The following is a 27,102-nucleotide window of genomic DNA, read 5'->3' as shown; positions in this document are numbered from 1 at the left end:
ACACACACATATGCACATACACACATACACACACATATGCACACTCACTCACACTCTTTGGTTGGGTCTTTATTGGTTGAGTGTCACAAGGGCTGACCCACGCTCTCATGTCGTGTCCCCCTGGGGCTCGTCTGGTGCCCACACAAGTTCAGCATTAACACACTTTTATTACTTCTGCTCTGGGAGGGCCTGTATCTGGAGATGCTACAAAACTGTCCATGTGCACACACACACACACACACACACAGGGAGATCAGTGTAGGTCTAGGTATTTCAGTATTAGGAGGGTGCGAATGTGATGGACGACCGATGGTGTGTAATCGCTGATAATAAAATGGGAGAGCCGTGTTTGAACAGATGATTTCCGTGGGTTTAGCTGGATGTGGGGCTGCTAGTGTGGACTCTGTTGATCTGTTGCTTTCTCTCGAAATGGTATGCAGCTGCTTTTTGCCTGAAGTCTATCAGCATGGTCTCTCCATCAGTGTCTCCTGTTGTGTGGATGTTGTACTAGGTGATCAGTTAAAGACAGGAGTATTTCTGTCAAGGAGTGACTTGTAATATCTATGTTCGCACTCTCTCTCTATCGCTCTCTCTCTCTGTCTCTGTCTCTTTCTCTCTCCCTCTCCCTGTGTCTCTCTCTGTCTCTGTCTCTCTGTCCCACATAAACACACACACACACCAACACACACTAAGCCTTTACTCAAGCCAGGTCCGGTATTGCAACTACTGCTTTAAATGTTCACCGTTATCTGTCAGCTCCCCACACATACAGTAGCAGACACACACACACACACTCCCCAGCATGCAAACGGCTTCACGTTCCCCATGAATGCCTTGTTGTCATGTTTGGCTTTGTTGTATTTGCTCGGCGTTACCAGGGAGTCTGTGCTGGAGGTGACGTGACTGTGCGGATGGTAGCTGACCCTCAACAGAGACGCATCACAGAGCACCTTTAATGGCCCTTTATACCACTATAAATACCACCCAAATATTCATGACTGAACGTTGCCGTGGTCCTTGATTTCCCAGTGTGTGCTGCTGTGAGTGTTGCTGCTGTGTACTGCAGGTGATGAGGTGTTGTCTTTTCTGTAAAGCTTAAGTGATGCTTCAAATCTAGCTGGGTAGGGTAGCCGTCATTACAGTGATTTCCTGTGTATTAGCTGCATTGTGTATGAGCCACAGGACAGTTTAAAAGAAACAAACCATATTAATACCATATTAACTGCCCCCTTGTATTAACCTCATAGCTGAAGAAATGTAGCAAAATCAATGTACAAGCTGCAGCTAATAGTTGGGAAATTACGGTACCGTACTATGGTCCGTGAAAATGAAAAGGACTTTCCTGGTTCCTCTGATCAGCAGCTAAACTTGAAGCACACGTATAGCTGCAGTATCACGTCTGAAGTATCCCAAGGAGACTTGATCCCCTGGCAGCAAATGGCTTATAGTGCTTTAAAGCGTGGGCTGGCTCCAGCTAGCAGCAAGCACTAACATTGAAGATGCACTTGTTGGTGTGATGTCTGTCAGGAGTCGAATGCATGAGGCGGGCTTTTAATTCTGCCCACGGTCATTACCCCCTGGACCACGAGACGGCCCGCGCTGACCACCGAGAGTGCGTAACAGATGCCGGGCCTCAGCAGCTGGTAGTAATCAGCGTGACCTTACAGGGCCGACAGAGGTACAGTTACGCAGGACTCATGTTTTATTCAAGCAGATGGGGACATACCCAGGTCATGTTTTTTTTTTTTTTTTTTTCGGCTGCAGTCTCACACACACACAGGCAATAATACATACAGTACCCTCTCTCTCACACACACACACACACACACACACACACACACACACACATACAGAGAGACATATGAGATATGACATATGAGACTTCCTCATTACCGCCACCACAATTTGGCCTTGACCCAGGCACAAAAACAAACACAGACACAAATGATAAATAAACAAACAAATAAACAGTTGAGAGAGCCCCTTGAAGCAGCAGAAGGATGGTGCAGAGGAGAGGGCCTGGGGCAGAAGGATGGGGCAGGAGAGGGCCTGGGGCAGTAGAAGGCTGCAGAGGAGAGGGCCTGGGGCAGAAGGATGGTGCAGAGGAGAGGGCCTGGGGCAGAAGAGAGGGCCTGGGGCTGAAGGCCACTGCAGGTGGAGAGGGCCTGGGGCAGAAGGATGGTGCAGAGGATGGGGCCTGGGGCAGAAGGATGGGGCAAAAGGATGGTGCAGAGGAGAGGGCCTGGGGCAGAAGGATGGTGCAGGAGAGGGCCTGGGGCAGAAGGATGGTGCAGAGGATGGGGCCTGGGGCAGAAGGATGGGGCAGAAGGATGGTGCAGAGGAGAGGGCCTGGGGCAAAATGATGGTGCAGAGGAGAGGGCCTGGGGCAGAAGGCCACAGCAGGTCAGCCATGATGGCCATCACATACTACTGGCAGTGAGGAGAGCAGTCTTTATAATTGCACTGTTTCTACACATACTGTACTTTATTTGTGCTTCTCTCTCTTTTCCTAATTATTTCTCTCTCTCTTCCTTTTTCCTCTCTCTCTCACTCCCTCTCTCTTTGTCTCTATCTGTTTCACTCTCTCTCTCTCTCTCTTTTTTGTCACTCTCTCTCTCTGTTTCTGTATATTTTTAATACCGCTGGATGCAGCCCACACAGTTCAGCTGGTCTCCACTGTTTCCTGACTGTCTCTCCTCTCTGGGCTCCTGTTGCAGAGTGAGTGAGATAGAGCTTTTCATTGGGAACATTTCCAAACAAGAGGGGGGCCACCTTTCTTTCCCTCGCACAGGGGATTTAAGAGGGGATGGGGGTGGCAGTGTATGTGTGTGTGTGTGTGTGTGTGTGGGGGGGGGGGGGTTTGTCAAGTGTTTCCCTGGCAACAGTAGCTGAATGATGTGAGAAGGAGGGGGATTTGAGTCAGGACTGGCAGCTGGGCTAGTGTGGGCGCGGCTTATCTGTTTGAGGTGGGGTGTATTGAAGCGGCATAATGGTCCAAGTCAAAGTCGAAGAAGACTTAAATGAATGTGTCATATATCTCTCTCTGTCTTTTCTTTCTTTCTTTCTCTCTCTCTCTCTCTGAGTGTGTGTGTGTGTGTGTGTGTGTGTGTGTGTGTGTGTGTGTGTAAACACATCTTAACTGTGACTGATGGGGTTAACATCCATTGATAATTAGAAGGAAGCTCAATCTTGGGAGAGGAAGAAGCAACGTGTCTGTATTAGTTTGGAGAGAAATGGAGAATGGATGAGATCTAGATAGATGGCTTAATACACATGGCGTGAGTAGAGCTATAGAGAGTGAGGGAGAAAGAGAGAGAGAGTCCAATGCAAAATGGGCCACATCAGATGACGGAACCCAAAGGAGGAACACAACTAACTTTGGAGGTACAGGGGAGACGGCAAGAGATGAGCTATTAAACATACTTCTGTACAGTAACACAAAGATGGACAGGGCACAGTGTGTGACTAAGAGATGGACTGTGTGTGTGTGTGTGTGTGTGTGTGTGTGTGTGTGTGTCTGGGTGTGTCTGGGTGTGTCTGTGTGTGTCTGTGTGTGTGTCTGTGTGTGTGTTTGTGGCGGTGCTGCAGTAGAAACCGATCTCTGAAGGGTTGCCACGGCCACACCACAATCCTCCCCACCAATGCTGCACCGGGAGAGTCCCTGCATGCTAATTGGTGTGTGTGTGTGTGTGTGTGTGTGTGTGTGTGTTTGTGCATGTGCACGTGTGTCACAGCGTGTTTCCCTGAACTTAGCAAGGAGATGTAAGAAGCGATTGGACATGCAACAGGTTTGCTAAGGCAATCCCAAGCCCTGGCAGCCCAACAATCTCAACCCATCTCTCCCTCTCTCTCTCTCTCTCTCTCTCTCTCTCTCTCTCTCTCTCTCTCTCTCTCTCTCTCTCTCTCTCTTCTGGGCTCTAAATGCCGATTCCCATCATCAACCCCGGTGATTGCAGAAGAAAAGAGACGTCAGCGGCGGCATCAATCCGTGAGAATTTAAGCGTGGCTTTAGCGTTCCCACCAGATGTGTGCCTTTCAGATCCCCCAAACCCGTGTGGCACATCTGTCAGACAAGCTGCTGCTTTTTTTCCTCCCCTCCCGCAATAAGCCATGCTGCGTGAGAGGGAGAGTGGCCACACAGCTCCCGACAGCTGTGTGTGTGTTCGTGTGTGTGTGTGTGCGTGTGTGTCCGCGTGTGCGTGTGTGTGTGTGTGTGTGTGTGTGTGTGTGTTGAGCCTAGAATGTTGCGGGGGCGAGTCTCTGACGTACTGCAGCAAACACAAGGCAGTGCATTAAAGAGAGGAGGCTGTTTGATGGCACTGTGGCCACTCTGGCTCTGTTTGCTCATGTGTTGGTGTGTGTGATAGAAAGCTTGTGACGGACGGTGTGTCAGGGGAGAGGTGTGTGTGTGTGTGTGTGTGAGAGACAGAGAGAGAGTGAGTGAGTGGGAGCGAATGGCAAATGTGCCCATATGTCAGAGATATTATCAATATATCTGTCTGTGAGCGAACAGCACATCAAATATGCCTGTGTGTGTGAGATTGTGTAAATATGCTCTTTGGTGAGCGGGTATCAGTGTCAGTTTTTGTTACACACACACACACACACAAGATGAGTGTACAGAAACCTTCATCATATTGTTTGACCTTACAGAGGTGGTCCTCATCTCCCGATAGAGTTCTTTCCCAGTGGGGGGTGGGGGGTTGTTCTGGTTCACTGAGACTGGGTCCACACATCTGTCTCCCTCCTCCCGCTGTGCACCCCCCCCCCCCCCCCTCCCCCCTACCCCCCGCCTGGCCTTTCCATCAAGCAGGAGCAAACAGCCCAATACAAACAGCTACCTGGATCACGTGTTTACCACTGTGTCTGGTGGAAAAATGGAGCAATGGACACAGGGATAGAGGTATGGGAGAGGAGAGGGGGTGGAGGTGGAGGTGGAGGGATGAACAGGAGAGACAGGACACAGTGAAACATGGAGTGGAGAGAGATAGAGAGAGGGGAGGGATAGAGGGAGGGAGAAGGGGAAAGAAAGAGATGGTGAGTGCAGAGAAAGGAGTGGGGCAGAGATGCGGAAGAAGAGACAGCGGGAGGTGCAGAGGAAGGATTGGGGAGAGAAAGAGATGGGGAGGGAGGGGGAGGAGGGAGGGGTAGAGATCCATGAGGTGGAAAAAATGGGGTCAGGTGAGCGTTGCCATGGCAGAGGAAAGATAGGATGTCATAATAGAAGCTTGGAGGACATGATGAGATGCACGTAGAGAGAGAGAGAGAGAAAGAGAAAGGTGCTGGTCAAACGCATCATGCTTCTTATCCCCATAGCCCTACACACACACACACACACACACACACACACACCCCGTCCCCACATACTGCAGCCCTGCTCCTCTGCTCTCCTCCTCTGTGTTGGCTAAGCTTTAAATAGTAGATTATCTCATCTCACCTAGCCTGCATGGTGTGGTGTGATGAGGGGGATATGTCACTGGATCTTTATTAAATGACATGAACACACACACACACACACACACACACACACACACACACACACACACACACACACACACAGAGAGAGAGAGAGAGAGAACTAATACGCACTGATGTGTCACAGCATCTGATTCAGTCCAGAAGAGGCGCACTGGATCCCTGCCAAGCTGGACTCTCCCTCCTCATGGATGGCTCCTCTTAACCTCTCAGACTCTCTCTCTCTTTGAGTTTTTTTATTTTTTGTATTTTCTCTTAGTATGCCAGTGATGGCCTAAGCCCCTCCACTCTACTCTCTCTCTGTCTCCCTCTCTCTCTCTCTCCTCACAAGGGTTACTCTTTGTTGTGGTAATGGTCCTTGTCAGGATGGCTGTTGAGTAGAAGAGGACTGGACCCAGGTGTGTGTGAGTGCATATGCGTGTGTGCGTGTAAGATGTAAGACTAAAGAGTAGTCTGTATGTCTCTTTGATTTCTTTGTGTGTGTGTGTGTGTGTGTGTGTGTGTGTGTGTGTGTGTGTGTGTGCCCAGACTTTGGTGTGTGTCGCTGCGGACGGGTGACGTCCACGTCTGATCCCAGGGCTGTAATAGAAGCAGATAGCATCCCTGCGAAGGGGGGGGGGGGGGGGGGGGTTTGGCTCCTCGTGCCCGTAGCTATGGCGATCTGTCCAAATGGTTCCATCTCCACAGCTCCCCAAGACCCAGCTGACCCCTCCAGTGTCCTCAAAGAGAGAGGCCTCTCACACACGCACACACACATTTACATTTATTCATTTAACTGACGCTTTTCTCCAAAGCAACTTACAAATGAGGACTGACATTCAAGCTGCAGTGTAAAAGAAGACCTTAATAAATATGTTGTGTACAGTGCTACATAGCCAAATAATAATGATGCTGTAGAAGTGACTGCGTGCTAACGAGTGAAGGAGGCAAGTGACAAATCAAAATAACTAATAATTAGAGATAATAGTGGGTACTAAAGGACGTGCATGTGTGAGTGAGCAGACACACACATGTACTGTACACACACACCTTCACCCTCACATATACATACATGTACTACTGTACATATACATATACATGTACACACCCTAGCCTCTTTTCCAGAATCATTAGTTGTCCCCAGCACACCCTCAGGTTTGTCAGATAGTCCATCAGCAGACACGACTCTCCCAGTGCTTCGCTCTCTAAACTCCCATCCAGCCCCCTCTCATCCTCTCTCATTCAGGGCACCAACACTCGCTGAATGAGTAGCATGTGCTTAGAGTAGATTAGCTGAAGACACTGTGTCTATGTTGTACGTGGTAGTAGTAGTAGTAGTAGTCGTCGTAGTAGTAGTAGTACAGGATTTAAGGCACGTCAGTGAAATGTCAGTTGACAGCTCTCCTCTCCTCTGCTCTCCTGTTGCCCCCCCCCCCCTCAGCGCTCTCATCGGCCACCCTGTGTTGTAAGCCGTCTCTTAATCGTGGTCATTAGGGTCAGAGGGGGGGGATAATCCCTCCTCCATGCTGGGCCCCATACAGTAAGCAGATGATTTCAGGAGGAATCTCTCCTGCTTCTGGCTGCTTCATCTTGTTTGTGTGTGTGTGTGTGTGTGTATGTGTGTGTGTGTCTAAGACCTGGGATGATGAGAACGCTCAAGGCTCAAGATTTGATGTCATCTCCGGATTACCCAGAAGCCTCTTGTGCTGGCACAATACAATCAAGGAAGCTCTTTTTGTTGAAGTTTTCAACCAAGTGTGCATCATTCTTTGCTTTGGGTTTGGACTTCGTCAGTGACCACTTCACCTTTATGAAGTAGAAAAACCCCATGTACTCACCTTATGTACACTGTCCTCTGAGACTCTGAACTTGACTAAACCTGCATCTGTCTATCTGTCAATTGCTCACACCTAATGCGATAGTGGATGTATGGATGATCTCATAACCGGATAAACTGTTGATGGAAGAATCCAGATGTATGTGTGTCAGTCAGTCTCCACATGACTAGCGTTGGACCCAATGGGCTGACCCCTCCTCACTTTGCAAGGCTGTCCAGAGCATCATAGAGCTCAGCTCCATATATGGAGACACAGCTGGCGAACAGGAAGTAGGGTAGGACAACGAGCCCATCGTAGCCACAGCCAACAGCCAGGTGACCAACATTGATCTGTTGCATGGAAATTGGGGGCGTATTGGTGCAGTGATGCTAGCCTCTTCGCCGGATGAGCAGTGCGGTCTGGCTCGAAACCAGACTCTGGGAGTCTGCGGCTTGCATGAAAGTGTCAGCTAAATCCCACACTCACCTTTTACATTTACAAATAGCTGGTAGAAACTGTTCCCGTCGTTATCGTACATGGGGTTAGAGACAAATAATGTGAACGCACGCAAGTGAGTGGGACACAAGGGTCGGCACACTTGTAGAAAAATGCATGAAACCATTAAGGTGGGGGTGGATTGTGTTTACATATTAATGTCTAAAGTTTCAGTGTAATCCCCCGTCAGCTGTTGTGCCGATAGCCGTGGGTTCAGACGCAGCCCGGCACAGTGTAGCAGTGGTGGCTAAATGCGTGGTCCCCTCTGCTCCACTGTAAGTCGCTTTACATAAAAGCATCCGCTAAACGACTCCAATGTAAATAGACGTCCGCGGCCCGGCCGCCCACGCCTCGGAGAGAGCGAGCGAGCGAGCGAGCGAGCAGGCGAGCTTCCCCCTTGTTCCATGACAGAGGAGATTACGTAAGAGAGCTACCCCTGCACCACTCCTCTCTCTCTCTCTCTCTCTCTCTCTCTCTCTCTGTCTCTCCCTCTCTCTCTCTCTGTGTGTCTCTCTCTCTCTCTCTCTCTGTGTGTCTCTCTCTCTCTCTCTCTCTCTCGGTCTCTCGGTCTCCGCTCTGCTGGAGCTCTCGCTCGCTGTGCCCTGTGCGCGGCATGACGTGGGTGAGCCGGTGATTTGCAAACACGGAGGACCCGGAGGTTGGGAGTGCCAGGAGTGCCGGGGCCACCGAGGGGAGAATTAGAGCCGAGCAGATGCCACACAGCTGCGGCGCTGCCGTCGGAGGGCACCGCAAGGTCTCCGCTGTCTGGTGGGGACGGAGGGGGACGGAGAGGGACGGAGGGGGACGGAGGGGGGGATGGGGTGGCGCTGGCGGAGTGGGCACAGTGTTGGCACGATCCACGGGCGCCCGAGGGAGAGTTTGAGGGGAAAAGGACATTCGACATGTTTTTGTTTCCCCCTTTCATAGTTTTTTTGCCTTTACCACATAACCTTCTCTTTCTCTCTTTCTCTCTCTCTCTCTCTCTGTCTCTGTAGCATTCATCATTGTTGCTATCCCTCTGCTGTGAGCAAGAATTCAGACTACAGAACTGTTGCACTAAATGCACTTACAACTAAATGAGGTGTGCAGCTAGGTCTAATGTGACTTTGCTTACAAATCGTGCTCTCACAACAACCATACTGTTATCTTACAGTACATACTGTACTGTAGGCTAACATCTTCAAAGACTTCGGTTTCGCTGGAAAGGCAAGGGGGTAGCCGCAGGACAACAGTACAGAGACTGACAGGTCTGATGGTAGGGCTAATGTTATGAGAGTATTAAAATACAGGACGTTTTGTGGAAAAATATTAAATATACGGATTAAATATGTGAGAGACCTGCAAAAAACGAAAGGGTTGACTGTGTGTGTGTGTGTGTGTGTGTGTGTGAGAGAGAGAGAGCGAGCAAGTGTGTGTGTGTGTGTGTGAGTGAGTGTCTTAGGTATGTGCACTGATCATAAACACAATACAGTTATTGGTAATGGGGATACAAGGCAAGAGAGTGATAGAAAGACTACACTGTATGTGAGAGACTAAGTTGGATAGCTAGTTAGGTCTCCATTTATGTAAGAGAGCGAGTGTCTCTCCCTCCTACTCCTTCCCTCCTCTCCCACCCAGGAGACCGCAGCCAATCCACGGTGCGGAGACGAGGCTCTCCCACACTCCTCTCCTGCGCTCCTCTCTCCAGGAGCCCGCTGTGGCTGGCAGTGCTGCTGATGTCACCAATTCCCAGAGAGAGAGAGAGAACAATGCAAAAAAAAAGAACAATGAACTCCTCCTCGTCCTCCTTCTCCTCGTCTTCGTCTTTGTCTTCGTCTTCTTCCTCCTCCTCTTCCTCCTCCTCCTCTTCCCTGGTGTGAACCCAGTTGTGCGTCGGACACTTCCCTTGCGTCACTGAGCATCACCGTCTCTGGCCGCGACGCCTCGGTCTCACGCTGGCCTCAGTAGGCCTCTGTGGCGCGGTCTGCACATCGGCCCAGGGGGCCAGTGGAGGAGGAGGAGGAGGAAGGGGAAGGGGAAGATGGTGGTGGTCTGTCTGGGGTGCGGCGTGGGGTCCACCGCTAGCCGCGCGCGGCTGACTAGCGTGGTCTGAGTCACCGCTGAGCTAAGCCTGCTGGGGGATTGAGCTATTTTTAGCCTGGGCGTCTGGGCCGCGCTGACCTCTCCCTCTGCCCACAGCAGGGGTAAATCTACCAAAGCTGCGATAAACGAGAGGTAATCCGCCCTCCCACTTCCCCACCCGCCACACACACACACACACGCCACACGCATCACACTCCACTCCCCCACTCATCTGGCTGCCATTGTTACAACAGGTCTCGTGAGCCGAGTGTGTGTGTGTATTTGTGTGTGTGTGGGTGTGGTGGGGTATAGCAGGACTGACTCCTAGTGAGCGTACCTAGAGCTGAGCACAGCTCCACACCTGTGTTACTGAGCAGAGGTTCAGGTGACGCCTCCACCATTACCCCCACCTGCAGCTGCAATTACACGCCTCTGATAGGCACATTCAAATGAAGAGGCTCGGCCGTGTGTGGGAGAGGCCAGCAACTCTACCAACGCCAGCATTTTAGAAAATAGCAATGACTATGACTAAACTAACTAAATGTGATGTGCTCAACTTCATGAACGCCCGGCATACAGCCGTTAGGCAGGCGGTGACATCTTTCCCCCTTCCTCTGTGACAGGACTACAATGGGCATCAGAGCGAGCGCAGCGCTGTTCTCTGCTCTCTTTGTCTGTCTTTATGAAGACGTCCATGCCTGCCTCAGCCAAGCCACTCAGCCCACTGAACTGCTAATTAGCCTAGCCGCGGCCGGCACTCGTTTGCATTCAGCGCCTATTTGCACAAGGCGGGAAGCAAACATATCTGTCTGACTCCACGCCATTGTGAAGATAACCAAGCCCTTAGTGGATGCTGTGTGTGTGTGTGTGTGTGTGTATATGTGTGTGTGTGTGTCTGTGCGTGTGTGTGTGCCCGTGTGCGTGCCATGCCTGCGACTGTTTGAGAGGAGTAGAGATCTGTATTAGCACGGGCCATGACTGGGCAGATTGAGAGTGTGAGCTTGCACGCTTTGAAGAATATAAGCAGGGACGGCTTAAATAATTAGAATAGACACACACACACACACACACACACACACACACACACACACACACACACACACAACTCACAGATTGTACAGCAAGATAGCAGTGAGAGCAACAGCTTTTAGTGGCCTCAGTTAGGACCCAGTGAATTGAAAAATGAAATAGCTCACCGTCACTCCAAAACCCAAACAAATGAAGAACAGCCTCATTGTCACGTTTGCATCTGATCTTTCATACCCCAGAGATCCCCCCCCCCCCAGCCTTAGTCTATCAGACGCAGACTTTGGGAATGCGAATGCCGACTACCTTTTCCGTCAGAGTTTTTGCCTCGCGGCTTTGATCACCGGCTCCGCTCCGCCGACAGCAGCTACTACTACAAAGTGCCTGCAAGAAGTAGTGCCGCTCCGAAAACACCACTTTTGTGGAGTCTGCTCTTTCTCACTCAGTGACAACCGGCGTGTTTTATTAAATTGCAAATCAAAGCGGGTTGTCAGCCCCGGTGCTTCTCTCTCTGCTTTTTTTTTAGAAGCGTAATTGAGTCTTTTGACACCTTTTTGTATGTTTCTTGTCTCTCTTTATCCGTCTCCTCTGCCTGGCGAGGAGAACAGTGTGATGACAAAAGTGAGTTGTGAGGGGCTGGATGGGTTCACTCACACTGAGGGAGTACTAACTGCTAACTCTTCAGCTCACTCTCTGTGCACACACACACACACACACACACACACACACACACATACACACACACACACACACACACAAATGAGCACACACACACACACACACACAAATGAGCACACACACACACACAGACACAAAGGAGTACACACACAGACAGACAGACAGACACACACACACACACACACAGACAGACAGACACAGACAGACAGACAGACAGACAGACAGACAGACAGACAGACAGACAGACAGACACACACACACACACACACACACACACACACACACACACTGGAGTAAATGACAATGTGTTATCAGAAGATGGCAGTGGGTTTATCTGCGCTGTGCACTTTAGTGAAATGAACATGTGTGTTGTGTACCTAGGTGATAGAGGATGTGCGTGTGAAGCCTGTGTGCAGTTTGCTGCTCCTGCTGTGTCTGCATAATCAAATGTACATATCATGGTTGGTAACTCATGAGTCATGACACATGCGAACACACACTCTGCATCTACCTGCCTTATGAGAACGAGGATGTATGTCCTGCTCCCAACACGCTTGAGAGAGTGCAAGAGGTGTGTGTGTCTGTGTGTGTGTCTCTGTGTGTGTGTGTGTGTCTGTGTGTGTGTGTGTGTGTCTGTGTGTGTGACTGACTGAGGATCCAATCCCTGGCTCCCCACCCTGCAGCTGTAGCCAGCCAAGCCGAGCTGCTGACGTCACGCACTTGTCTGCTGTGAGAAGCCAGCGCTTATCCCAATTGAATTTTTTTCCTCCCCTTTTTTTGCCCTCCCCAAAATGGCCGACAAAGCATCATTTATTTATCCATCTCATCACCACCAGCGGGCCGCTCCACTCCTCCAGGCCACTAACTGCCCCAGGTATCAGAGCGGCACGGTCACAGTAGCCAAATCAGACGAACCCCCCCCCCCAGCTCCATCCCATGTTCCCGTGGTAATGACCGCTTCAGATGCGCTGGGGCACGGTGGGATTGTAGCGCAGCACAGGTCTGAGTACGGGCTGGGTGGCTCTGAGAGGCTAGCGAGCGCATTTGTTGACACACTCTCAGTGTTACAGATAAACGCGCTGACTTCAACAACACATGCAAACTCACTAGTTGCCCACATTTACGGGCAGGGACAGATGCACCAAAAACCACACACACACACACACACACACACACACACACACACACACACAAACACACACTCATACACACCCTAGATTAACTGTTCTGCTGGGAGGCACTGGAGAGCTGCAGCAGAGGCCTGTCGGCTGTGGATATTGAGTGTCCAGCGCTAATGCGGTTAGGTAATGAAGACATCTGTGCCCTGCTGTAAATGACTGCTGTACATCTCTCTCCATCTCTTTCTCCTCCCTCTCTCTCTCTCTCCATCTCTTTCTCTTTCTCTCTCTGTCTCTCCATCTCTGTGGTTCTCCCCCCATCCCCGATCTGCCCATCTATCTGTGTCTCTCGTGCTCGCTCTCTCTCTCTCTCTCTCTCTCTCTCCCTCTCCCTCCCTCTCTCTCTCTCTGGAATTGTCACCCACAGCACATTGCCAGGGCCTGATCATTTTGATCTCTGTTAATTCTCAGAAGGAAAAAAAATATTTCCAAAAGCAGGCCTGTCCCCCTCCCCCTCCCCCACCCCCACCCACACCCACACCCCGTGCTTTAAGCCGTCTCCACACCCTGACTCAGTTGAGGCCCAGAGGGAAGCCTTTGTGCTCTGTGAGCTCGTCCCCCTCATAGGCTCCAGCGCCACGACCCCTCCTGTGGTCTCTCTGGTCTGCCCCCTCCACCGATATATGTTTTTTAATATATATTTAAAAAATACAAATGTGACCCTGTAAAGCAGAACCAGTTGTTTCGGTAAAATTTAATAAATTAAGTTATTGTGCTCACATGAACGGCCATAAACTAAGCTTTCCAACGATATGTATATCGAGGGTATTACACAAATTATCGCTAAGATAACCGCATCTAAAGTTGACATGGTTCTCCTGTCATGAAATGCCAGAAGAGGAGAAATCACCTTTTTAAGCGGCGCGTGCACAATGGGAATGACAGCAAATGTGTTGAATCTTCGCCGGGTTTAACAGTCAAAACGTATGTTTTTCCGTGACATGCGTTCACAATATGAAACTGTTGACTGTATACAGTCGAATTATGCAAAAACGTGAAATTCAACATTTTAACCCGGAAGTTTGTTATTGTTGATTTTCTCAAAATAACGTTGTGCGCAAAACGACTGATTTCGCTTTGAATGGTCACAAATATGTATACATTGATGTTTACATGATATTTGATTCCGAAAGTGAGATCAACGATGCATGAAAACCGTACCCCTCAACAGTGATATTTTTTTTGCCACAAGTTGGCATGCAGCCGTGAGGGCCAAAAGATAAAAGCAGGGGTCTCTTCTCTCTTGTGTGTGCCTGTGCTGTGAGCTCTCTCCAAGGGCACACCTGGCCGCCCCCCTCTACCCAGGTGGAGCTCTCTCCTCCCCTCCGTCGTCTCTTTGATTGGGCCCGCTGTGCCGTCCCTCCTCCCTGCTCCTTCAGAAGGGCCCTTTGTTTTGATGTTGACCTCGCTCTCTCGGTTCATGTGGCCGCGGTCTGCTTAAGCGAGCGCCGGAGCCTAATCGTGTTTGACCACGGCCGTAATTACATGTACAACTACGAGCGAACGATTAAATATGTGCTGCTCATCCATAATCACTGTCCCGCGTTCTCCCCCCACGCTCTCTCTCTCTCTCTCTCTTTCTCTTTCTCTCTCTCCCTCTCTCCCTCTTTCTCTAGCCTAGCTTTCTCTCTGTCTCTCTGTCTCTTTCTCTCTCCCTCCCTCCCTCTGTCTGTCCCTCTGTGAACTGTGCTGTTTACTTTTCATCTTGCATCTATTAGGCTGCCAGTGAGTTCTCGTAATTGTTTGGACAGTTTTGTATGAAGCTGGGTTGGGTAGGGTGACCAACAGACACCGTCTAATAAGATGTTCTAAAGTAGACATCTCTTCATCAATCAACCAACACATTATGATGTAAATGATTAATGATGAATGGGCGCAACGCATCCGTTATAATACTCTGTGGGTGAATATTATAGGATGTCTTAGGCCATAGCCCATCCAAGTAAAGGCCCCATTGCTGTGTGTGTGTGTGTCTGTCTGTGTGTGTATCTGGGTGGGTGGGTGTGTGTGTGTGTGTATCTGGGTGGGTGTGTGTGTGTGTGTGTGTGTGTGTGTGTGTGTGTGTGTGTGTGTTCTCACTGCCCAGGCTTTCAAAACCACTCTATGCTTCTCTGGTCGGATTTGAGATGAATATTTTATATTGCAAGGTCCCGTTTTGTGATGTCATCACTTGGCAATTAGGTTTCCATTACTGGCAAAAGGCAGACCTGAAATGAAAGAAAAGACTTCACAGGATGAGATGAATGCCATCTAAAATATGTATACACACACACACACACACACACACACACACACAGTCTCTCTCTCTCTCTCTCTCTCTCTCTCTCTCACGCACACACACACACACACACACACACCATCTATCATACACATGCACACACATACACACACACTCTGTGTGTCACGTGAGCATACGACAGCTGTAGTGGTTAGTAGCTGGGGAGCCAAACAAATACAGCAACACAGAAAGATGTCAAGGCTTTCTCTATGGAACTAAGCCTTGCTTAGCGTAGCCTAGTTTAGCTCAGCAGATGAGTTTGTGTATGTGTGTATAGGAGGCACTGTGTGTGTGTGTGTGTGTGTGTGTGTATGTACATATGTGTGACTGTGTGTGTGCGTGAGGGTGTTTGGGGGGGTCGGGCTCCGTGCAGCCCTCTAATCCCTTAAGCGCGCCCTCTGTCAGGCCTGGGCCTAATCCCACAACCCACCCACCCTGCCTGCCCGCCCGCCTGGCTGCCTGGCTGCCTGGCCGCACGTCCGGCCTGGAGAACAGAGTGCTGCTGGGATTGCCGGGGCCTCCACAGGGACCGACACAAGCCAGACAGCGTGCGGCGCGGAGCAGACACAGCCAACTGGGAAAGCCTCCCATAAAGGAGAGCGAGAGAGAGAGAGAGATGAGAGATGAGAGAGAGATGATAGAGAGATGAGAGAGAGATGAGAGAGAGAGAGAGAGATGATAGAGAGATGAGAGAGATGGATGGATAGAGCAATAGATGCACTGATGGGTTAGGCGATGGATGGGATGAATTGAGGAGCGCAGCTCTTGAGGGGCCTCCTCTTTTCTCCGCTCTGAAAGGCACGAGCGCTGTAGTCTGGCTGTCCATCACTCTGGCGCAGTGACACGCTCCATGCAGAGGAGGGTTACATTTTGTCGCACAGCATGAGTATGTGTTTGTGTTTGTGTGCATGTGTGAGAGAGTGTGTGTCTCTGTGTGTGTGCGCGCGTTTATGCGTGTCTTCTGTGTATAAGAAAGAGAGAGAGAGAGAGTTTGTGTGTGTGTGTGTGTGTGTGTGTGTGTGTGTGTGTGTGTGTGTGTGTGTGTGTGTGTGTGTGTGTGTGTGTGTGTGAAAGAGTGTGTTTGTTTGTTTTGTGCTGTTTGAATGCGAGCAGCCGCAGCAGGAGTCACTGCATTGATGGCATGATTAGAATTGTAACTGGCAGAGTCCTGCTGCTGTGGATGACAGAATAACTAGCACCCCGGCTCCAGGATGTGGATGTGTGTTTAGTGCTGCATCTCAGACGTGTGCGTGTGTGTGTGTTGATGTGTGCTTAGTGCTGCATCTCAGAAATGTGTGCGTGTACATTAGGCGTGCGTGCGCGTGCGTGTGTGAGTGAATACATCTGTATCTGTATGCCTTATAGCAGTGGTCGGCAATAGGCGGCCCGCGGGCCAGATGCGGCCCGCAAGCGAAAAACATCTGGCCCGTGAGATCTTTTGAACCAGAGAATGAAAAAAAAAAAAAAAAACTTTTTAAAAATCGGACTGCCAGTCTCAAACATGCTCTTTATTTTGAAACGTAACTTACCAGAACAGAAGAATTTCAATCAATCTAAATGCTTAGATATTTGTCTCATCTGAATACGAGTGAAGCACGCAGCGAGGTGCAGCGTGAACGCACAACATGCAAAATCAAAATGAAGTCAGTGGACAGCGCTGGTTCTCAAATTCCAAGCTAGTCCCTAAAACACATGTTGTCATTCAAACAACGGACATAGGCTTATGGTGATAATTAAAACACGACTTCTTTTAAACAGGCCTGACATCAAACAGGCAATTTACGCACATAGAACTGTGAAAAGTAAAACACGAGTTTCAAACATTAATAGCGTGCGTGTTATTTAGGAACGCAACCTTTAAATTAGCATGCTTACTTTCGTGGTGCCGTCTTGTACTCTTTGCATGCAGAGAAACCCTCGTTAGTTGTTACAGATCAGGCATGTGGGCTTTGCATTAATACAATTAGGGAGGATGAAGGCATAGTTCTCTGTCCATTCATCATTAAAGATCCTGTTTTCGCTGTTAACTTTTCTCTTCAGATTTTTTCATTGTGCCATTTTTTGACAGCTAACAGCAACGCGTGGAAATGTTTTTCTGGTGTTTTTTATTATTATTTTTTAAAGACACAGGCATATAATAGCGCCCCCAATGACCAGTCGACAAATTTAACCTACATCAGCCTGCTTGAATGTCTCTGCTCTGTCATTTCAAGAGCGGCTATCATTTTTACCTCCTCCGATATTAATTAATTAAATTAGCCATTGTTTTGGTTGTGAACTTGTGGCCCGCTCTGTAATGGCTCGGAAAAGATCTGGCCCGAGGCCAAACTTAATTGCCGACCCCTGCCTTATAGAAACCCAATACAATTGCTGATGTACGTCTGTTTACTGCGGGCAGTCCTTCATTTATCTGCATGCTCTGGTTGAATGAGCCGCCTTTAGTGTTGAGCTCTAAGGCAGTGTTGTTGTTGTTTACCCACTTGACCTACTGCAGGCTGCAGTGGCCTAAGCCGGAGGTGTGCTGTGGGTCTTCTCATCTACCTGGGTCTCGTTGACATCAGTCATGTTTCCGATCTAAGCCTCCGCTGTCTGGAATTAAACTCTCGAAATGGTTCATGTAAGCTCTGGTCACATTTCCCATAAAGTGGGCTTTGGATGGACGCTGGCTGGCGGGTAAAGTCATGGAGATGACGTGCCAGCTGAAAACATCACTAATCTACACTCCTCCTCCTCGTCCTCCTCTGCTCCTCTGGAATCTGCTGGACTCCTGTCCCCAAATCCCAAGGGCTGGACAGGGGACAGGAACGTGAGGGTGGGATTAGCCGGCCCCTACTTGCGCTGTGTGTGTGTGTGTGTGTGTGTGTGTGTGTGTGTGTGTGTGTGTGTGTGTGTGTGTGTGTGTGTGTGTGTGTGTGTGTGTGTGTGTGTGTGTGTGTGTGTGTGTGTGTGTGTGTGTGTGTGTGTGTGTGTGTGTGTGTGTGTGTGTGTGTGTGTGTGTGTGTGTGTGTGTGTGTCGCTGTGTGTGTCGCTGTGTGTGCTCTCGGGGCCGTGCCTAATGGGCACGTCTGCCCCCCAGGGCCGCTCAGCATCTGGTGCCAACGTCCTCCTGAACTTGAACCCTGACCTTGACTGCTCAGTCTCATCTATGCTTGTGCAGTTGGCACAATGTGTCTATGGATCAGCAGTATTGAAGAATGTGTGTGTGTGTGTGTGTGTGTGTGTGTGTGTCCGTGTGTACTGAATGTATGCACACACACACGGTTATTTCCCATAAATGACTGGTATGACCTCTGAGTGTGTACCTGAGATGTGTGTGTTGTGTTGTCTGACTCTGAGTCACTGATGATGGAACTACACTAAATCTGAAATCCCAGCCTCTGTGCTTGCATCTTATAACAGCACTGTGGATGCCACATGATGATGATAATGAACATCATGATGATAATAGGCAAGGTTTTACACTTCTGGCATCCATTTGCATATGTTTACTCTTGCATAAAGACTTATCCTCATCACTGATCTACCATACCTACATGCACATAATTATGTCAGACTGATATGTGCACATCTGGTAGACATTTACATTTCAGGCTTGTCTACACAAAACACTCATGATTTCATGAAACACACACACACGCGTACACACACAGCAGCTATTAGGAGTGCACATGGAATAGTGCACATGGCACCCACGAGACTAATTTACAGGGGTGTGACAGTGCTGGGACAGCAGGTTTTGTGTGTGTTTGCATAAGTGTGTGTGTGTGTGTGCATGTGTCTGTCCCTGGCCTCCTCCTCTGGTCTAAGTGATATGACGGAGCCCCGGCAGACTATGCTTGCTCAACACCTGCAGACTTGTGTTGACACAAATGGCTCAAAACAGCCGTGGCATTTCGGCTCTGACATTTACAGATGGTCTGCGCTGCTGCTTTGACCCACAGGCTGATGTCACCTGATGTCCCACTCTGCCCTGCACCCCTCAGCAATTAGTACTCCTACGCCACAACGGCCATCCTTGAGGCATGCACTCCGTCCTTAAAATGGCAGCCGCTCCATTGCCCATTGCAGGACAGAATGGACCTTTTGTCTTTGTGTGTTTCTTGGAAGCGGCTTTTGTTAGAGAGTATTATGTTTTAAATTCCACTGTTAGTAATTGACATTTGCCATCATCATGAAATAACAGAGAATGATGGATCAGCTTTGTGTGTGTGTGTGTGTGTGTGTGTGTGTGTGTGTGTGTGTGTGTGTGTGTGTGTGTGTGTGTGTGTGTGTGTGTGTGTGTGTGTGTGTGTGTGTGTGTGTGTGTGTGTGTGTGTGTGTGTGTGTGTGAGTGTGTGAGAGAGAGAGAGAGAGAGAGAGAGAGAGAGAGAGAGAGAGAGAGAGAGAGAGAGAGAGAGAGAGAGAGAGAGAGAGAGAGAGAGAGAGAGAGAGAGAGAGAGAGAGAGAGAGAGAGAGAGAGAGAGAGAGAGAGAGAGAGAGAGAGAGAGAGAGAGAGAGAGAGAGAGAGAGAGAGAGAGAGAGAGAGAGAGAGAGAGAGAGAGAGAGAGAGAGAGATGACTGCAAGAGACTGTCTAGGCCGGTGTATAAACACACACAATGCGTTCCAGGAACAGAGTTATGTCATCTTCATTGGAACTGCCTTGCCATTTGCAGACCAGTCCTCGAAGAGGCCATGCCATGTCATGCTTAACCCTACCCATTCTGACTTGGTAGGGGTAGACACACACACACACACACAAACGTACGTAATGGAACAATCTTTTGTATTTGCATAGAGGCAGTATTTCAGGTTTGAATGACGTTGCGTAGGACATCTACCTGCCGAAACGTGAATTAAATTTGCCTGAAATCACAACAATTTGGTGTCCGTTTGCATAGTGCTTTGCTGCCGCAGACGTTGTGGTTTCTTGATCGTGTTAGGGGTCTAATGGTGTCGGCGCACTTGAGCCATGCCCCGTGGCGTAAGACAAGAGAGAAGGACTGGTGATGATTTCTGTTTATTGCTTTCAACACGTCATTTTTTTCTCCTCTCCTCTCTTCCCCAAGTGCTGGAACGAGTGATGAAACTGAATTAGAACCTCTACATCTTTGTTTACTTCTCATAAATGTCAGTGCCGCGCGGTTGCAGTTTTGTAGGCCTATAACCAAAGATTTTACAATAATACGGATGTGGCATATAACACATAAACGGTGTACAGTATTGATGTAACCCTTTATGGTATGTTTGTTTGTTTGCCTGCTTTCTTGTGATAATACACACAGTTCAAAAGATTGGGGGTTGGAAAACATTAGTGATCGATCGCCAACAAATTCATATTAAAGGATTTTTCCGTAGTTACAGGGTCAGTTGGCAACTTAATTTGAGACACCAGGCGCTTGATGAAAATGTTCAATCCAGCAACATTCTGGCCCATTCTGTTTGCTCAGGGGGATGGCTCCTTGGTGACCGCTGTGTTAAAGTCATTGTTAATTGTTGAAGGAGATTATGTGTAGATGCTAATCTGAGGTGCTGCGGTGCTCGGGGTGTCTGACTCGTGTGCTCATGTGTTTTATCTTATCTTCACAGACCATCAGAAGCTGGACCGGGAGGCTCGCATCTGCCGCCTTCTCAAACACCCCAACATCGGTGAGTGGGATTTTCACCGCACCACACACACACGCCACACGCACACACACACACACATACACACACACACACACACACACACACACATACACATTTTTAAACAAATATGCTGTACTTGCTGTAGAATACAACATCTCACATTGCTATTGTTAGGTGTGTGTCTGTCTGTGTGTGTGTGTGTGAGTGTGTGTGCTTGCGTGGCGGTAATGGTAGCAGGAGTGTGTACTTGGAGACGGATGAGCGGCTAACTGATGCGATGTGTGTACCATTTGCATACACTGACTCGGACTGGACCCTGACCACGTGTACTAAGTGGCCAACCACTGCACACATGCAAACACAGGGAAATGACATCCACCTAACCTTAGACGGCCAGGGCACCGTGTGTGTGTGTGTGTGTGTGTGTGTGTGTGTGTGTGTGTGTGTGTGTGTGTGTGTGTGTGTGTGTGTGTGTGTGTGTGTGTGTGTGTGTGTGTGTGTGTGTGTGTGTGTGTGTGTGTGTGTGTGTGTGTGTGTGTGTGTGTGTGTGTGTGTGTGTGTGTGTGTGTGTGTGTGTGTGTGTGTGTGTGTGTGTGTGTGTGTGTGTGTGTGTGTAAGGAGACACAGAAGGAGAGGGAGGTGTGTGTGTGTGTGTGTGTGTAAGGAGACACAGAAGGAGAGGGAGGTGTGTGTGTGTGTGTGTGTGTGGAAGGAGACACAGAAGGAGAGGGAGGTGTGTGTGTGTGTGTGTGTGTGTAGGGAGACACAGAAGGAGAGGGAGATGTGCTGCTGTTGCTCCACCACACTAGGGGAGTCCCCTCAAGATGCCTGCCTGCTCATATCAGACCAGAATGCCAAGGTCATCAGGAAGCTCATAAGCCATTCCACATTATCACTGTATCATATACCACACACACACACACACATACTTACACTCACACTTACACACACATTCATGTTTTTACCACTCACCTCTGCTTGCCTCTCCCTAGTGGCGTAACATTTTGGTCCACCCGCTCTTCCCATCTGTCTCTTTCACCATTCTCTCTCTCTTTCTCTCTCTCTCTCTCTCTCTCTCTCTCTCTCTCTCTCTCTCTCTCTCTCTCTCTCTCCCTCCTGTATATTAGTCTCTCTTATTCCCCTCCCCTCATCCACACTGTCCCAGATTGCTCTCAACCCCCCCAAGGCATTGTCCTCCTCCACCCCTCATTCACGTCTTTTCTCTCTCTCTCTCTCTGGCTCTCTTGCCCCCATTCCTCCCCTCTGTGTCTCCCTCAAAGAGACAGCTTGTCATGTTTTCTGCTTGGACTGCAGATAAACTCTTAACAAAAGGAGCAATCGAGGGAGGGTAGAGACGAAGCAAAAGAGCAGAGAGAGAGAGAGAGAGAGAGAGAGAGGCAGACAGAGATAGATAGAGAGAGATGGAGAGATGGAGAGAGAGAGAGAGAGAGAGAGAGAGATAGAGGGTGGGGGGGTAGCTAAGCAGTGAGACAGAAGAAGGAGCACAGGGAATATATAGCCTCTGGGAACTCTGCCTACGCTAATGCACACTCTACTCCATTTTTCCTTTCCCCCTCTCCCTTTTCCTTTGCTTTGCTTGACATGCATACACAGATTACACACACACACACACACACACACACACACACACACACACACGCACACACACACACATACACATATATACTCTCTTTGTGTGTTTCTCACACACAGCCTGTGAGCAATGTCGTACATATATAGGCGTTTATCTCATCGTACATTCCTACCAGCATACCTTCACACACCCTTGCACAACCAGATTGTGTGTGTGTGTGTGTGTGTGTGTAGTAGAGGGGGTTGTATTAACGGGCACCCTTATCCCTTTGATGGATACGGCTCCCTGCTGATTGACTGGTCAGGAAGCCCCTGGCCTCTGCAGTCGGAGGGGAGAGAGCGTCTGATCTCTCCCTATTCCCTGCTAAGTCCCAGCAGCGTCCTGGGCTAAGTACGGGAGCTCAGCAGGGACATTCAGAGTATTCCCCACTAAAGCCAGGGGCCTCTGGGCCCTTTGTTAAGACAAAGGGTGCTCAGGCAGCGGTTTGGGTAGGATGGCAGCCTTGGAAGGTGTGGCAGACAGGGGCAGGCAGCTGGGACCAGCAGAACCATGAGCCCCCCTAGAGGCCTGCCACACACACACACACACACACACACACACACACACATATATTGTCATGCCTCCACAAGCATTATGTCTACTGCATATACAGTAGACATGCATGCACAATGCACATACACACGCATCCACGCACAACACACACACATACTGACGTGCCTTTCTTCACAAGCATCTTTCCACTGGATGCATTTGAGGGCAGACATGACCTCACTCTCCTCATGTAAGGGAACGGTGTGACATCTAAGCATCGTTGACTGCCATGACAGTCATGATGGATTACTGTCCCTTTCCGATGCCTCGTCTTACATCCACGCATAGCCGCACACACATATCACACACACACAGAAACACACACACACATCATATCACATGAGCTGGACTGACATCACCTCGCTCAGTAGCGTCTCCTCCTCTCTCCTCGGAGTGTGACGACCCCAGTGGAGTCCGTGAGGAGGCAGTGACACCGGTGTGACGCTGAGCTGGCCTGGCTCTAATGAGGGAGCTAACGCGGACAGGATCCGCAATGCCGCAGGATTCAGTCACCGTGGATGGTTGGATCATATGCATGACGTGCTGGTGTCCATGTTGGTGCACTGTTGCGGAGGCGTAGTATTAGTATTTGGTGTGTGTGTGTGTGTGTGTGTGTGTGTGTGTGTGTGTGTGTGTGTGTGTGTGTGTGTGTGTGTGTGTGTGTGTGTGTGTGTGTGTGTGTGTGTGTGTGTGTGTGTGTGTGTGTGTGTGTGTGTGTGTGTGTGTGTGTGGCTCTCTCCTTCCAGGAACTGTAGGTCAGTCCCTGTGACGCACGTGGCATGTCCCTCTCTTCTAAGTGGCCGCAAGCAGAAAGGCCGGGTAGGGACTGACAGGCCAGAGATAAGGAGATAATGGCCCTGGCTGTGCCTGAGTGCCCTCAGTGTGTGTGTGTGTGTGTGTGTGTTGGAAGTGATGTGCAGCTGTGCTCAATGCTTGATGTTATGGAGGCCCTGAAGGCTTGTGTTGTGTGTTTTCTTCAGTCTGGCAATGAAAAACCAGAGAGTCGTACGTTGTGTGAGGTGCTGTGAGATAATAATCCATTGTGTTCCTCTGTCTTCCAGTTCGGCTCCATGACAGTATCTCTGAGGAGGGCTTCCACTACCTGGTCTTTGACCTGTGAGTATGCAGCCTGTGTTTACTCTATTTAAGTGTGTGTTTGTGTGTGTGTGTGTGTGTGTGTGTGTGTGTGTGTGTGTGTGTGTGTGTGTGTATGTATGTATGTCTGTGGGTGTCTGTGGGTGTGTCTGTGTGTGTGTGTGTGTGGGTGTCTGTGGGTGCGTGGGCTCAGACAGAATATCTGTGCTCCTGAGGTGGCACCTCTGGAGTGCCATCAGGCCTCTGCCCCCGCGGCCCGCTGGCACGTCTCCCATGAGCCCGCTGTGCTGTGTGCCCTTCCCAGCGGAGAGGGTGTTATCTGGGCACCAGGGGCAGAGGCAGAGGGGGGTGGGGGCATGATGGGGGCAGCCGTGTGCCTGGTGCAGGGGTGCAGGGGTGCAGCTTGTTTTACACGTGTTGCGTTTGACATGAGAGGCACTGAGCACAGTGGAGGGTGTGAAACAAAGTGTGACGTGTGTCCCTGCTGCAGGGTGACTGGAGGAGAGCTGTTTGAGGACATCGTGGCGAGGGAGTACTACAGTGAAGCTGATGCCAGGTAAAAACACACACACACACACACACACACACCACACACACACACAGATATATGTACATGTGTACTGTATATGTATATATAACAAGCAAATGAAAAAAAATAAGCACATTTACAAACCAACAATTATTCATGAATGCATCTTAGTTTTGCCCCATAATACGCACACAATCATGAAATGCAAACAGCAACTTGTGTGTGGAGTCATACGTGCATCGTTGAAGATTCATACAGCGCTGCTAAATAGTTTTGCCATGTGTGGTCAGTACGGTCACATGCAGCCAGAATTTCTGCATTCTGGGAACGCGCGAGCACCACAGTTTCCTGGCAGCAGTCGCCCCTCTGCCCTCCACTCTCATGGAGTCCCGCGCCACAGGAATGCGTGGCACATCATCTGAGCCCGCGTCCTGTGCGGTTCTGATCGGCCCGGGAGGCTGGAGCTCTGCCCGGAGGAGCGCCGCGGAACAGGAGCCGCTGGAGAGCGCGGCCTACTGTAACCTTTACAGTAAACGGGACAAGACACGGCCACTGAAAACACAGCACGCCTTTGGCAGCCGCGCTTCTTTGGCCCGCCGCGAAGAAGATTCGGTTACCACCCCCGGGGGCTTTGACTTTTTAAAATACGTTTACTGTCAATTAGTGCCAGCGAACGCCTGAAAGAAAAGGATGACCGTTATGAAGCGACTCAGTGAAAATGCTTTATTGGTGGCGGAGTATAGACTTTTAACCGCAAAGGTTTTCTGAAATGAATAGACTTTTCTAGCTCAAATGACTTGAGCTATGAATTTAAGCGTGAATGTCTGCCTTGGGTAACGTGTGCAGGAAGAAGGGATGATGTGGAGGAGGTATAGAGATGGGAGGAGGAGGACATGAAGGAGGGGAAGAAGTGCCATGACTTTGGGGGTTGTGCCATGATTAGTGTAATGTGTGTGATTGTTGAGGGGCTAAATCACCATGCGGTGTTGTTATGGAGGTCATGACCTTTGGAAGGAGCCCCCCAAGAGTGGCCGCAGAGTCCACTGAGAGTCAGGGAGGGGATCGGAAGTCCGAGAGGAGGAGAGGTTAGGATCCTCAGCAGAGGAGAAACACAGGCCACTGATAAATGGGACAGAGGAAGAGGAAAGGTAGGGGAGAACAAGAAGAAGCCAACAGGGAAAAAAGGGAGAGAAGGGGAATGAGAGAGAGAGAGAGAGAGTGAAACAAAGAACAAGGGAGAAAGGGAAGAGGCTCTTGTGGGAAGGGCTCTAGTGCCTGAGTAATGGAATGAAGTGGAATGCAGGGAAGAGATTTGACCAAATTCGGACACACAAAAAAATGCATCTTGCTGATAACTGTGCAAGAAGGCCTGTAGTGGACATCTCATGAGTCTGCACTGCCCTCTGAGTCGGTCTCTCATCCTCCCCTCTTTCCCTCTCTTTCTCTCTCTCTTCCTCCTTTTTCTTCTCACTCACTCATTCTGTCCTGCTCTCACTCTTCTCCTCCGTCTCTCTGCAAGCGCTCTGTTGTATGTTGAGACTTTGTGTAAACGCTGGTGTGATGCTACACAAGAACAAGAGCATGAGAGGAGGAGGAGCTTAGGAGGAAGATGAAAACACACACACACACACACACACAAGCACACTTGTTTATACACACGCACACACACACACACACACACACACACACACACACACATACACATACAATACACCATTCCTCTCTCTCTCATTACACACAAGTGTAAATATACACACAAAGTCATGCTGGAAGCTTTGTTTTTCCAGTATTTGGTCCCACTAGCCCCCTCAGTTCAAGGCCCTCTCCAGTCCAGAGCCTGCAGCGTGCGCCCCTGCCCCTGCCCCTGCCCCTGGATATATCATATAGCTGGTTGGGGCAGCCAGCTATTTATTGGACTAAAAGCCTTAATATCTCATGAGTTGTTCAAGCAAATCTGCCTGTCTAAAAACAAGAAGAAAGAAAGACAAAAGACTAAGTATAAGTGGAATGGGCCCATTTCCTTGGAATAATTCTGGGATATTTTTAGCCAGTCCATTGGGAAATGATGGATTGGAGCTCACCGAAGGGAAATTTGCCTTGGCATAAAGGTCAATAAGATAAATATATCGCTCCACCCCTGTCTTTCTCTGTCTGGCAGTTACTTGCTAAAGAAAGGCAATGGACACGTCAACGCAATATGGACTCCATTCATTCTTTCACCACAACTGTCTGTTCTGAGCTTCACTTGTAAGACTCAGGCGTGTGATTTTTTACGTTTTTAAACGAAATTCCGTTTTTCGGGTTTGGACATGTCAACGCAATATAGACTCCATTCATTCTTTCACCACAACTGTCTGTTCCGAATTTCATTTGTAAGACTCCAATTAGGGTTGAATTGTTTTTAACTTCATCAGCGGTCTTCAGACCGCCCTGTGTGCGGTTGTGGTTGTGCCTGTGTCTTGCTGATGCTAAGATGTTCTGTTGTTGTTGTTGTTGTTGTTTTCTCCGGTCTCATTGTCCCTCGTCCCTGTGTCCCCTTGCAGCCACTGCATCAATCAGATCCTGGAGAGCGTGAGCCACATCCATCAGCATGACATTGTGCACAGGGACCTCAAGGTGAGTCATTGCGTCGCCCTGGCAACCTGCCACCTGGGGAGGGGTTGGTGGTGTCATCATCGTAGTGCCCCTCTCTGTGGCAACC

General features: G+C 49.5%; 1 protein-coding gene across 15 annotated transcripts in view; it reads left to right on the top strand.

The window, feature by feature from the left end:
- camk2g2 (calcium/calmodulin-dependent protein kinase (CaM kinase) II gamma 2) overlaps nt 1-27,102 on the top strand; it is a 64,734-nt gene that overhangs the window by 8,385 nt on the left and 29,247 nt on the right. For all 15 annotated transcript variants that reach the window (XM_062520174.1, XM_062520190.1, XM_062520178.1 and 12 more), the window contains exons 3-6: nt 20,554-20,613; nt 23,839-23,893; nt 24,363-24,428; nt 26,945-27,017. In XM_062520174.1, coding sequence (XP_062376158.1) covers nt 20,554-20,613; nt 23,839-23,893; nt 24,363-24,428; nt 26,945-27,017 — 254 coding nt within the window. The remainder of the gene's footprint in view (nt 1-20,553; nt 20,614-23,838; nt 23,894-24,362; nt 24,429-26,944; nt 27,018-27,102) is intronic.

Source organism: Sardina pilchardus, chromosome 18 (assembly GCF_963854185.1).
Source record: "Sardina pilchardus chromosome 18, fSarPil1.1, whole genome shotgun sequence".
Taxonomy (NCBI): Eukaryota; Metazoa; Chordata; class Actinopteri; order Clupeiformes; family Clupeidae; genus Sardina; species Sardina pilchardus.
The sequence above is the reverse complement of the archived record's forward strand: the minus strand, read 5'-3'. Positions and strand labels throughout refer to the sequence as shown.